The 14,560-nt window shown below is 46.7% G+C and overlaps 1 protein-coding gene across 1 annotated transcript in view; it reads right to left on the bottom strand.

Annotated features, from left to right (window-relative positions):
- LOC142574781 (sodium- and chloride-dependent GABA transporter ine-like) overlaps nucleotides 1-14,560 on the bottom strand; it is a 30,199-nt gene continuing 15,639 nt past the window's right edge. Inside the window, exons 5-8 of the mRNA XM_075683795.1 lie at nucleotides 9,793-10,146; nucleotides 8,630-8,754; nucleotides 5,165-5,265; nucleotides 1-249 (exon numbers count right to left, since the gene is read on the bottom strand). Coding sequence (XP_075539910.1) covers nucleotides 1-249; nucleotides 5,165-5,265; nucleotides 8,630-8,754; nucleotides 9,793-10,146 — 829 coding nt within the window. The remainder of the gene's footprint in view (nucleotides 250-5,164; nucleotides 5,266-8,629; nucleotides 8,755-9,792; nucleotides 10,147-14,560) is intronic.

The following is a 14,560-nucleotide window of genomic DNA, read 5'->3' as shown; positions in this document are numbered from 1 at the left end:
TCAAGGGACTTGCGTACCATAGAACCAGGTGACGGCGATTACCTCGCAGAGCGCGGTATACGCTAGCAAGGGACCGAGCACCTGGGCGTCGAGGAGGTGCAGCAGCTGCAACCCTGCCTGGCGCGACACCAGCGGCAGACCGGCCACGAATCCGGCCGCGCAGTGGGCCATGGCCAGCGAAGGCCTCTGCGCACTCAGCCCCGGGAACGTGTCCGTCCAGTGGGTCAGCGCCGACTCCACTAGGGCCGCCTGCCAGCGTGTGGTACATAAGTAGGCGCCCTTGTATTTTTCACAGATCAATATGAAAATTCAAGTTCAGGAAATTACTTGTCTACTAAGAGAATTCGCTGTAGAGCGCCATGGGAACGTGCGCGGTTACAGGCAGCCAGCAATATACGACGACGCGAGGACACGACCGCTAAATTTAAGCTGAGTGTGATGTACAATTGACTGTCTCTCAGAAATACTGGAAAAACCGAGACAATGCCCAAAACACACAAAAAAAGATCAGATTGTTTGGTCTTGTGCTTTCGTTTTCTCGCCACATCACAACGGCAGCATTAAACACATGATGTTTTGGACGCTAAAAATCTGCGCTAACAAACAGCCCCCCCCTTCTTGCTGACAGTCAACGAGCCCGAAGCCAACATTTTCTGGGTTGCCATTACTATTTTTCTAATCACGTGGTTCTATGAGTGTCATGCATTGACGTCGTCAAGACCATGATAGTGTTGTGCTACTAGCACGGTGAAAAAGCGATGCGTTACCTCCGTCCACTTATCCTCTAGCAGTGCTGCAGAAGTTGTAAATAGAATAACATGGAATACGTCAGGTGCCGGGAATTACCCCCGATGTAGTTGTCGAAGGACACCCCCATCTGCAGTACCACTTTAGTTTTACCCTTTTTATAAACGAATATTTGTGGTAATTAGTAGAAATCATAAGATGTGCTAAGATCCACCTTTTCGTGTTACTTACTTTGACCACGGTGGAAGAATGAATAGGCGTCTCAACGACACCGTCCCTCTGCGGAGCGGGGTGACTGTGCTCATGTGTGTGCTGCCTTCCGTCGCCGGAAGGTGCAGTACAGTGTCACTGTAACGCTGTCCTGTATGTCAGGGCTGTACAGTGTCAGCGCTGTCCTGTGTGTTCCTGCCTTCTGTCTTCGTCTTCTTGCGCCGCCCCTTCAAGGTGTTCAACCAGTACCAACGCGCGCCCAAATGTCGATCCTTCTACACTACAGTGTTGGGGTCATCATTGTGTGGCACTGCGCTCGCATACTTTGCTGAAATCTCCCATTTTATGCGCGAAGCTACCTCTTCTGTGGCACTATACACCAGCACTTGCCGTTTCTGTGTTACCTTTTCCCGTGATATGTGTGTTTAATCCCTTACAAACCCTTGTTACAATCTCTTGTTGGATGTGTATTTGCTAGGTGGTCATCCAGCATCGCACTTCTTATTTGTGGCTTTTAAGAAAATTTTCCGGGCGCCTTTACGTGCCTGGCTGTGCTTGTGTGGGAAATTGAATTCGCTGCACTGTCGCCTCGATCGTGCCTCAGCGTGCAGGCAGTGATAGCAAATACAATGCGGTCGAAGTCAGGTGCACATTTTTGTTCAGTTGTAGTAAACCCTTAATTCGGGTTGTGAGAGTTAGGAGTACGGCTCCGCGAAGCAGTACTTTGTTCGTCTTTTGACTCATTGTTCAGCTCACCAGCAATGGACCTCGCACGCTTGTTTAGAGCTATTGCGTTCATCATGTAAGCATTAATCTGTCATGCTGGGAATTGTCGGTGGTCGTGTAAATTATTTTCTGTCATTTATCCCTAGACAACGACAAGACAGAGTGGACACACTTCTCGTTGTCAAGTGCGGATTAAGATAGAGTAACCTGCTCACCGCACACAGTGCTACACTAAACAAAATGTAGTCCTTGATTTGTGCGCAATGACAAGAGTGGATCAGTTCCTTTATTAGAGTGCAATTTGGTACAACCGTACGATTTAATAACTAGAGAAAACCTACGTTATCGGCGACAAGCATGCGCGCTCTCTCTCTCTGCAGCGTAGACAGAAGTTTTGAAATAGTAACAGCACGCTGACGTGAGAAGAATTAAAAGCGCAGTTCCAAGAGCGAATTTTCCGGGTGACCCAGAATCACTCGGGAACTACCTTTCAGTGCTTTGTTTCGTGTGCGTTTGTGAAGCCCTGTTGGAAAGCCCTGAAACCGTAGCCCTTATCGTCAGGAGTTGCTTTAATTTGGGTTTCCTAGTAATCACTGCAGCGGAAGAAGTCACAAATTCGCTTGGAAGCCAAACAGTACTTATTACCCAGATTGCTTGAAAACAATGAATTTTTCGCATCCGGACTACTATTCTTTATTTTTGTGCACGCTCCCAGAAATCGCGCATAGAGTTCGATTCTTTGCTGCTGGGAGATGGCGTCCTTTGATTTCTTGCGCCATCTGACTAGATCAGCGGAGACTCAAGGATCAAGTGAGTCCAACATAATATCACGTATTCTCGTTAGCTTTCTGATTATTTCTGCACCGATTGTGTTTACTTACGGTTGTTATTATCCAAGTCTTTACCTCTGTTGCTGCGTGGTTTCTGCTGTTCACTGTACGCCAGACTCTCAGCTTTGGTATCTAAGTGAGCGTCTGAAAATACAGTAACTGCGCACTTTTCAGAGACGCTTTTAAGCTAGTGCTTTAATGACTCGGAATTTTCTGCCGAAACGCTATAACACCCATTCATAACCTTGCTGTTGGCCACATTCATACCGAGGACCAGTATCATAGAAGCCCGGTAGTGAAACCATTACTGCACAGACACGTGCTCTGACAACCGGCATAAAACACCCTTGCCCCGGGCAATCTAGCGTGTTGGGACACTTGGCGCGTTGCGATTTGACCACCTCAACCACCGGAACAACTCCAATTAATGACGATTATACATATTCGCAATATCTTATTGCCTTGTGCATCTGAAAAAGTATACATCGCTTTGAAACTTGGGCCAATAAAAGCAGATAAAGCACACTAAACAAAGCCGCAAGCACGAAGACTGGACAAATCTATGTGCTAACTCTGATTCCCATGGTAGCTGAACGGTCGCAGCGCAGTTCTCTCTAGTTTCATTACGGGGACACAGCGCGGAAAAAGTGAGACAAGGAAGACTGACAGGACAGGCGCTGACCTCCAGTAAAGCGCTTATTTTTGCGAGCAAAAATATACGCACATTTTAGGAGTGAGACAGGGGGGTGGAGGTCAAACACGTGCACGCGTCCTACCTTTTCTAGAACAGTGAATAGCTCAGCTGCGGAGATAGTTAATCCATTTGTTCATGCAACTGAAAGTGAACTAACACATGCAGGCCCTAGAAATGCATGACAAGCGCTTCATAGATTTCGCGAGCGCGGGTATCGCGGTAGCTGCGGGTGATACGCGTCTGTGGGAAGTGACGGCTGCATCCGCACTGGGCCCAATGGATCTCCAATTTGCTGCGGGTCTTTGCTTCAAGGTTTCTGGCATGTTCACGCAAGCGGTCGTTTATACAACTTCAAACTCTAATTACAGCGCGTTCATAGACAGAGACCGAAAGAACGACGAAGACGAAGGCTGGTCTTTCGTCTTTCTTTCGGTCGATTTGTCCATGTGTGCGCTGGAAGTGAAGTTTTCAATCGAATACCAAATAGCTCGTACCCAAACGCTGCTTCGTTTATACAACGGCTCGTCTGCCCCATGTATAGGCCACCACACAACGTGAGAACCTCGCGCACCACCTCTGCCTTACAGGGGACGAAGCGAGTTGCACGTTTTTTTCTCTAAGTGGGTTTGTCTAAGCGCGAGGCATTCATTCGCACGCAGATAGAACCCAGTTTTATGGTCGGCGAGTATACCACTCTCACCCCAGCGCGCGGCAGACTTCTTTACTCTGTCGGAGACGCCGTGCAAGTAAGGCGGATCACGACCACTTTCGCTTTGTCAGCCTCTGGCTGAGCATTCTTTCTTTGCAAACGTGACCCTCGTAAGATTGCTTCTGCCAGCCCCATGACAGCAATTACTCTGGAAAACGTGCCCTCGTCAATCTGTCAACTTGATGAATGAAACTCGGAGCGACTTGATGAGGACAGGAGCAACCTAAGGCATTCCTCATGGCGGTTAGTGCGATAGCGCATTTCACGAGCTTCGAGTGGTGAGATGAGAAAGGTAGAAGTTCCTTCCTCAAGCATAGGTCAAGTGTGCTTGTCGCTTAAACGAAGCGTGAGGTCGAGAAAGTGAAGTTGATGACATTCAGGCATCAGGAAGGAGTTCCCTGGTGAAGGAAAGTCCTGGGAAGCTTGTGCAAAAACTACGGAAAATCCGGTCGACCCTACTGCTGGCTTCGTCAGGATTGGCGCGGAATAAGACCATGAAGTCGTCGACATAACTAATTACCTTCACATTGTCTTCCTTGTCTTGTTATTGCGAGCTATTTGCCCATAATGACGCCATACCAACAAGCACAAGTTCAGACCCTTTTAAAGTATATTCCCTCTAGTGATATTTATGCGAAACTCTGTGGTTCAGACGATTGAATGTCATTAAACTCAGCCACGAACCTTGCGTCGCGTGACCGCCAGGAGCTGCGACATTTTAACGTCGTCTTCGGCTTCTATTGCGGAATCTGCTTAACGGCAGTTGGCTGCTTCTATGGCGTGGGTCTGCATCACATGGTCTACCTTAATGAATTCATCGATATTGGCATGTGTACTTGTTTACCTTTCTCCGATGACCACTTTTCACCCGCTAGCAAAGGTTAAACGTTATCGCTCGGCGTCCGCTGTTGTCTCCGACCACTGTGTATTTTGAGTGCGTGCGCGACGCGAATTGTGTGGTATTTCTCGAAGGCGTGCGCGCAATTACGCCGGAACATTCAGCAGCCATGTATAAAAGCCGACACGCTTGACCCGCAGATCAAATTTTCGATGATCGCCAACTCTGCTCGCCGCTGTCATTGTGCTTGAGTGTTACTCGCTTCCACAAGTTCGGTCAATAAAAAGATAGTTACGGGATTCACAGTTGTCGCTACTGTGTTCTTCACGGTCACTGCAAGATCAAAATATCACTACATTCGTTCAATGGCTCGCGTGCTCCAACTAAACAAGTGAGGTGCTCCAGCTCACCTGAGAGTTTGCGCCTACGACGAGTACGAGTAGGAAGAAGACGCCTGAGTAGGCCCAGTGCACTGAGTAGCTGTTGAGAGCAATGAACATGGCGCCCTGGCCTGCGTGCGTGGAGTGACCGTAAGAGCTTGAGTGAAGCACGCTGCTGCAAGATGCACCACGTTTGCAATATCGGTGCCTCACACTGAATTCCGATAACAGCCCTTTGCCAAGAGGGCATACCGCAAGTTGAACAACAGAAGGTTGAGCGACCGCTGTATGAATCCGGTTCACTCTATCAGTACCGAAATGCACTGGTGCTCCAGTTAATTTTGTGCTTCAACACATAAAACAGCGGTTCTTAAAAAAGTGACTCGAATGCCAATGCATATCGACGGAAAATTTGAAAATTAATATCTCGGAAATGGTGCTGTCCAGAGAATTCGTTCCAAGTGGATACGCCGTGCAAAATTAGCGGCTATATTTCCTAGATTGAAATGTGTGGGGTAAAGTGATTAATTTAAAACGTTAATTAGCCTAGTTGCGTAAATATCCAATTCAACAATTAGATTGCGCGTAGACGTAATGGCCTCAGCATCGAGTAATTTAGATCAAGTGTTAGAATTGTGCAATGTGCCATAGGCAATCATTAAAAAATTTGGTGCAGCTAAAAAGAAAATGCGCTGTATATTTATTATTTATTTATTTATTTATTTATTATACCCTCAGGGCCAATCGCATTACAGAAGAAAGTGGGGAATAAGTTCAACATAAATTATGCACGACAGCATCAGCAAACAAAGAAAATATACTAGTATATTTACACAATATTAGCAGATAACAAACCAAAGTAAACAAATATTATTGTCAATTATTCAAACTACATATGTCAAGTACATAGATCACAAAAAACAAAGTGCCTAAGAGACATGAATAAGCCAATTGCACAATTCAATGTGAGAAGAGCATACAAACCATAGTTATAAACAGAGGGCAAACAAGAATACTCAAAACGAAATGTCCCGTAAGGTTTCCTTAAAACCGTTCGCATCACTTATGGAGGCAACAGTTACAGGAAGGTGGTTCCACTCATCAGCTGTCTGCGGGAGAAATGTGTGTAAGGAGGAGGAGGATCTACAAGATGGAATACCAACTTTATGTTGGTGATCAAGCCGAGATGATATATAATGTGGTGCCGAAAAAAGCTCGTTTCGTAGTACGGGTTGATGATATATCTTATGAAAGAGAGCGAGCTGCAAGTGTATACGTCGCAATGCTAAGGGTGCTAACTGTAGGTTAGACTTCACTGTGGTGATGCTGGCTGTCCTGTTATAGTTGGATAATATGTATCGTGTGGAATTGTTCTGCACTATTTCAACTGAATAAATTACATTATTTTGACTAGGATCCCGAACTGAGGAGGCGTATTCGAGTTGAGACCGGATAAGTGTTTTATAGAGAACCAGTTTTAGAGACTGGCGCACGTGAAAAATTGCGTCGGAGGTAACCCAACGATCTATTAGCGTTGCTTATTAAGTGTGCAACGTGTGTCTTCCAGGTTAGGTAACATGAGACGTGAACACCGAGGTATCTATAGGATGGAACGCAAACGAGTGGGATGTTGTCAATGTAATAGGCTAGTGTAGTGTTAATACATCTGGATACTCGCATTGACTTACATTTGCGTATGTTTAATTCCATGCGCCATGTTCTGCACCATGCACTGATAGCATCAAGATCAGATTGAAGAGTGGTTGTATCCTGGTTAGTAGTTACTCCTCGAAATATCACGCAGTCGTCAGCAAAGAGATGAATATGAGATGTTTTACAAGGAGGTAAGTCATTAATATAAATTAGAAATAGTAGTGGTCCAAGGACAGAGCCTTGCGGCACGCCCGAGGAAACCAGATTAGAGGGAGATTAAACGCTGTTAGCAGACACGAACTGAGAACGACTCGACAGGAAACACTCAAGCCAAATAAGCAATTGGGGATCAAGGTTAAGCGTAAGCAATTTATACATTAGTAGATTATGACATGCTTTATCAAGCGCTTTTGAAAAAATTTAGAAATATACGATTCGCAAGAGAAGAACGATCTAGAATGGCGTGCAGCTTATGTGTAAACGATATTACCTGTGTTTCGCATGAATAAGTTTTGCGAAAGCCATGCTGCGAGTGCGTGAAAAAGGAATGAGATTCGAGAAAGTTAGCAAGATTAGAAAATAAATATGCTCAAGAAGTTTGCATGGGATATTAGTGCGCGAAATGGAACGATAGTTAAGTGGAGAGGGCCTACTGCCTGTTTTATGAAGTGGAATCACCTTTCCTATCTTTCATTCCACAGGGATAGAACCCATGTCAAGTGACTGTTAAAAAAAATTTTGATTAGTATAATGGAACTTACTCGCTCGTGCTTTTCAAATTTTATTTCAAAATATTTAGTTACGTATTCTAACGGCCGATACGTGCATTGCTAGGGGTGTTAAAATAATTCAAGACACGCATTCTGACAGCTATTGTATGTAAAGGTGACGATAAGAACACAAGCAAAAACAAAAACCGCAAAACATAACAATGACACATCCTAAACCTTGAAGACATCTATGGCCGTTAAAATGGATGCTACAAAAATTGAGGGTTGCTTAGAATGCGTGATTCAAATGTAAAATGCTTGTTAAATAGGTACACCTGCCAACGGACACTACGGGTGCGATCTTGTACCCGTTCCATAATAGAACGGAGGCGGTCCATTTCACCGAGCCGCACACGATTGGTAAATTTGAACCGTGACGAACGTTATGACGTCTATTGCGACGTGATATCTGCTGTCAATCACTCCGTGTCGTCTGCTATGGGACGAACGCAACGGAACGGACCGCCTATTTCGTGACGTAAAGAACGGACCGCCTCCTTTCGATTTTGGAACGCGTACAAGATCGCACCCTACATGTAAGAATAGAAGAAGAGCGCAACCAGAAAAAAAAAATTAAGCAGTCAGGAAACTCGGTGCTAATCTAAAGCATAGCCATTTGCACAAGGAACGTCAAAATACGGTGATGAAAAAAAATGCACGCAAGAAAGAGAGCGCAAGAACATTGATCTGTTTTGTTAATGAGGAAGAATATCCTATATACGTGTGTACTTTAAAATACTGTTTTAGTTTCGCTAGAAAATCATCATGGCTTAGGGCGGATACGATTTCATTTGGTAACTTATTTTAGTCATGTACCGCGAGAAAGTGGGACGAGTGAGCGAAGAAGTTAGTGCGCGCAAGAACGAGCTGCTCTTTGAAGGGATGATGGATGCGTGTGAAGGTATACGATGGGCGGGCCTGATGAGGCACGCTCTAACGCGCTGATGTGGCCTTTCTCCATGCTTCTCCCAAGACGAGCAGCAGGCCATGGCATGATACATTATATTGCTGTCTCCGTTCAGCACAAACTAACGTTTTTTCTGATTGTTGCTTTAGTCAGCACTTTCTGTACCTGAATGTAATGCCCGTTCGACGGGTGCGCCAAGCTCCCAGGAGAGAGAGCCGAGCGACGAGAACACGATGATCGCGTACAGAAGACCGGCGCCTACGGTGAGCGCCAGAACCATGGTCACCGTCCTGCGTCGAGTGCACGTCGTGTTTTAGATTGGCGCGACCACCGAAAAAAGAAAAGGCGATTTAGTCTGCTTTGTGAAGTTTAAATCAGCTTTTGTCTGAAACGTCTGTAAGTAGAACCTTCTACAATATGCAATAAAGGGTAGTGTCTTGTATTTCTATTTAATAGCGAAGAAATTCACGGCGTCAACCCTTGCTTTTTATTATGGATCTAGTCTAAGGCGAGTTCCATTTATTCTGAGGCAGGATAAAGAAACAAATAACGATGCGCTCCATCGCTCTGGAGCTTGTACGATCTTTTCTGTAGCTTCCTGGTGCAATTCAGGACTGTTTTCGCATTCTGGCTCTATAATGACAATATTAGTAAATACACTTTTCTTTCTTTGCTCAAGTGGTAAAGATCTAAATCATGGAATGTAATGGTATGCCCAGTCGCACACCTTTTTAATGTATTTATTTTTTGTTCTTTGGAAGGTGGATACCAAGGGCGCGAATGGGGAAAGATTACTCCAGTGTCGTCAGCTTGCGCTCTACTACTGCACATACACTTTGAGACACTGCCCAAGAAAGAATTGTACGGTATCTCTTGCCCGGGGGCCCTATAGTACGACCCAGCTTCGAAGGTGCTGGCATTTGTGTCAGTGACTGAGTACTAGCTGTGACGTTACATTTGAAATCCGCGCGGGTTACTTGAAGTGCAGGGAAACGATCTATTTCAATCGCCTGTAGCGTCGTGGGAATAATCGAGCTTGCTGTTTTCAACGGAAGCCCTGCAAACTACTGCTGGAGAACATAGGAGCGATATAAACGTTGAAGCAGTGCAACGGCAAAACAAGAAAGATCGTGGGCAAAGCAGGCCTACCGACCTCAATAGTTCTATTTTTGAAGAGCCCGGCTTATTCTATAGGTGCGTGACACCCCGCATAAACTGCGGGATACATTGCCACCAACGTTGTACACAAGAAAAGCGCGATTTCCCCCTAATTTTCGAGTGAAACGTTTGCTTGGTGCGCGAGAGTGCTACACAGGCAAACGACTCGCTTGTGCACGTCGTGGAGCTCGCGGCAGTAGCTGCCGTTGGCCAGCGCCGGTCCGTGCGCCAGGCCCAGCACCAGCAGCACCTGCTCGGCTGCGCGAGCCCACAACGCCGGCTTCACGATCTCGGCGAGGCGCGGCGAGAACAGGTACAGGAGTCCGCGGCTGGCACCGGTCAGCCACGCGGTGCCCACGGCCAGCAGCGCCACCATGGCGATGGGAAGCACCAGCGCGGGCGACTGCGAGCGCCGGCGCAGAGCTGCCCACGCGATCGTCCAGGCGGCGGCCAGGCAGCAGATCAGCTCGGGACGGACGCCCGCCTGCTGCTCGCTGCCTGTCACCATTCCAAGGGATGTGTGGCTGCGAGGCGCGTGGAGAGCGAGTCAGTTAAGAGGTGTTAACGCGACCGCTGCAGGTTCAATTAGCGGACCGGCCTGGCAACACTGAACGGCACTTTATCACGCCATGACAAGCTCGACTGCGGCCCTGTATTTCAGAATTCGCGGCCGTTAGGTCCCGTGACACTCGTCTACGGATTCGGTCAGAGACATTGCACGTGGTTTTTGTCTAGCTTTTTTTTGTAAGCCTAAATGAATGGTATGTTGTTTGGGAGCATTTCCTTTCTGATTTCGTTCACGCTACACCTGACGTTGCTCAAAGCAGCTGATCAGCTTGACAATGGAGGAGAAGGAACATGAGAACTAGTAATGTTTCTGGTACCTGGAAAGTGCCATAACCGTCGCAGCCCGTACAGGCAACACTGTGCAGTTACGGTCCAACACTATGTGGTTTTGGGTGCGTTGGTGCGTTGGATCAGTCTTGGTCCAACGCGCTCCTTTAGTGGCGGGTCAGCTGCGCAGCTTCGCTTACCGAGGTTTATATTGCCGCAAATCGACCCCTTTTTTGTCCTTTATATCGAAAATGATACGCTGCATCTATGGTGCATCCCAAACAGTTTTACAAGTATGTTGGTAAACTGACAGTTAAGCCGCATGAAGCGAGACGGGCGATATGATGGCTGCTCGAACCTCTGCGGTATTGTACACGCCACCTTCCCCGAATTCACTGATAGGTTGCGTGTTTGTCGCAACAATATTATGAATGCTTTATTTTTGAGCAGACCTAATACAAAGCCTACAGAGGGGCAGAGGCTAAAGGCTTAAATTGGCTGACAAAGGCCTCTGACCCAGTTGCAGTTACACAGTTATTACAGTTGGGTGCTCAATTGTTCTCCAGTGTGCCAAATTAAGAACCGTTTTTGAATGTCTTATACGTAGCAGGCCGACATGCATCTAGCCCTTATGAAAATCATTGACTGGATTACTCGTTGCTTGCTCGTATAGCTAGCTACTCGATGTGCTGAGGCACTTGCGAATAATTCTTTGCGTTTTCGATACTTGAGGCACTGCAGGACATATTAGTTATCATATGACCCCCCCCCCCCCCCCCTTGCGTTCAAACAGATGTACAAAGCCAAACATAATACTAGTGTCACACAGGTTTTTTAGGTGCTTATAAAATCAAGCGCTCCTATGCGTCGCTTTAAACTGAGGCTTTAATCTGGCTTTACTTGCACTCGAAACTCTTCATGCCGATAGATGTCAGCGACAGTCAAAATAGCCCGTGTGACTCTAAGACTCTAATACAGAAATAACATGCGGAATAAGAAACGAGGCGATGACGTTCACATTGTTTTAAGTCAGGGTATAAGCCTCAAAACAACCGCAAAATTCGTACTATATGTATATACATACATACATACATACATATATATATATATATATATATATATATATATATATATATATATATATATATATATATATATATATATATATATATATATATATATATATATTGAGAGAGAGAGAGAGAGAGAGATCCAGCTGTAGTTGCGACTATGGTGAAGGAGGCAGGCATTTCAATTTATTCGTACACACAACTTAGAAGCGCCTTTCATACGTTTGTCTGCAGAAACGGTTTCGTCTCAAAGTCTGGTGTCACTGGTATGAATGAATTTTACCCACTTTGTCCGATACAATCATGTCATGTCGCTTCCTGCTGTTCTTTCCGTTTGGTATTGCAAAAAGTGCAAAAGCAAATCTGAAGTTGGTATCACAAAGAATGCTTTTCTGGACTCCCGGTGGTTGGAGTACCCGAAAGCCAATTCCCTTGGCATTTCCTTGTTTTTTAGAATTGCAAGAAAACTTAGATTTTCTAAACGATACGAAATATATACGCGTTGATCACTGGCATGCGGAACAATTGCGACCAGTTACTTTGTCTATGCGTCCGCTCCATCACGGAGTGGCCTACTTATAGCGGGATTTCACCTCGTGACCATGATTGGTCTATCGGCGGTGCATGTCGAAGAGAAAAGGGCTGCGGCGCTGTCCATGTCTTAGCGACTTTTTTGAGGAGCTAGTGGTGAAGGATAACGAGAACAAATAATGTATAAAAAAGGACAGTCTAAGCCATCGCTTATCTACGACGACAGCCGAGATACTGAGCCCGGTAGACGGAAAATTAAAGGTAGAAAATAAAATGTAGACTTGTTTGCGGCGCTAGCCAGCGTGTGCACGTTTGTGCTCTTTGTACATCTAGGTGCATTAGTTTGATTTAGTTACTGTTGCGTCGTTACTGACTCACGATTGCCACCACTACGAGCCACACAACTTGAAGCCACTCACTGACCCCATCAGAAAAACGGATCTTAGATGAGCAGATATATGGTCAGAAAGACACGTACACCTTTCTAAACGTCGATCAGAGGGTCTGAGAGATGCATGGCCCCCTGGTTTCCGCATTCTACAGCCTGTTGATGAGCGTTTCTGTGGCGCTGCCATAATAGCTTAGGTGTGTGTTACGTCTCGAGGCTGTACGCCTGGGTTATGGGAAAAGTTTGAGACAAGGGTTCTTGTTTATACTGTACCACAAGCGTTTCTGCAGCCATCTCTGGCCTTAAAAATGTGGACGCCGCAGCAGGGATTGGACCATGGAGCATAGCACTCAGCACCACATTAGGCGCTGAGCCACTTTGGTGACTGAATAAAGAAGAGAGACTGAACAGTCCTTATAGAACGTCTTTCATTGGTGTGTCGCTTTCATGTGTCGTGAAGATTCAGCATGATTCTGATCTTTTCCACGCCAGGAGATCGCTCATGCGCGATAAAATGCGAGAAAATACTGGCGATGGTAAGCGTGCTCACACGCCACATTTTCCTCATAATGACTGGTGTTTCTGGTGATTTAACGGATAGGCATGCGTACTGAGATTGATGTCAGAGAGGAAGGAATTGGAAAAAGTCGCAATTGTGCGCAAAATTCAAAATATTGACAGCGATAGCAAGGCACATGAGATAGGTTCCTAATCTGCTCACTAACTAAATTAAATGTATCGCGTCACGCGCACACGGGCAAACATGAACAGGGCTTACTTGATGACCACGAATATTTGCTGTCACAACGCAGGCATTATGATGAGTGCCGGTAGTGTAGAGCAAACTTTTCGAGCTGTCTCTCGCTTCACGGCGTCTCGGAAACTTGACACTATGTGACGTGCAGACTAGGCGCGCAGAAATATAGTGCAGGCGGAGCCACCAGCCATCTCGGGTCGCCCTTAGTCTTTGCACTCGCCGCAGATGGGCTCCAAGATACTGTGAGTGGACACCGCATGCACTCAGCCGCGCGAGCAGCCATGCGTATCCATGGCTGAAATAGAGGAGGAGATGCGCGCTCAATCCCCCCTCCCCTCCCTACAGTGCGCTTCATTACGGGACCTCCAACATTGGGCGGGAGGGAAGACGGCGCGCAATTAGCCACAATCCTTCTCACTCACCTTCGCACGCTTTACTTCGCACCCACAGCGCACGGCGCTTGGAGCTCGATAAAATCTTATTCCCCTTTGACTTTACATGGAACATCACGGCGAAGCGTACGAGAAAAATTCGCCTAGGGTGGGCCTATAATTCTTATCGCAATAAAATGTTTTGCGAACCACGGCAAGGAATGAGAAAGAGGATATTGCAGCTAAACAAACAAAGGGAATCGTTCTATGGTGCCCCCCTTGTCTCGGCCCTGCGTTTTTCTAGCTGTCTAACTTCATTTGCGGTGGAGTACGACCGCACCATTGCTCTAAATTAGTACCTGTTACGAGCTATCAACGCTGTAGAATTTTGGGGAGGGAGTTCTGGGCATGAGTTCGCACCGATGAGCACTCGCCTTGATATTGCTGCGGAACAGTATTTGCAATCACCAAGAGGCGAGCAGTGTGAAGACGACGACGACGATTAGAGGCTAAGCGCGGGCTGTTGCCACTTGGCCAAGCGCGGTGTATTTTCTTGTAAATATACTTGTACACAGCTTTTCATCTCCGTCTTCCTAGGTAACATATCTGGTGGAGGTGGACGTTCCCAGTACCTCGTCACGGAGCTTCGCAGTGGACGGTACGTCGAGCCTTCCTTCATGGCTCCCGGCGACGACAACTCGGCTGCGCCGGCTCCGACATCTGCTGCCACTTCGACGACCTACATCACTCTCCCCGCTCCCCGTGATCCTGGCGTATTCTCGGGCAAAGATGGGGAAGACGTCGATGACTGGATCAGTCTGTAGGAACACGTCAGCCGCAATAACCGGTGGGACCCTACTATCATGCTCGCCAACGTAGGCTTTTACCTCGGTGGCACACCTCGAGTTTGATTTCGGACGCACGAAGATGAGCTCACCAGTTGGGATTCACTTAAGCAAAAGCTTCGAGACTTGTTCGGCAACGCCT

Source organism: Dermacentor variabilis, chromosome 3 (genome assembly GCF_050947875.1).
Source record: "Dermacentor variabilis isolate Ectoservices chromosome 3, ASM5094787v1, whole genome shotgun sequence".
Classification (NCBI taxonomy): Eukaryota; Metazoa; Arthropoda; class Arachnida; order Ixodida; family Ixodidae; genus Dermacentor; species Dermacentor variabilis.
Note: the sequence above shows the minus strand (reverse complement) of the source record. Positions and strands in the feature narration are given on the sequence as shown.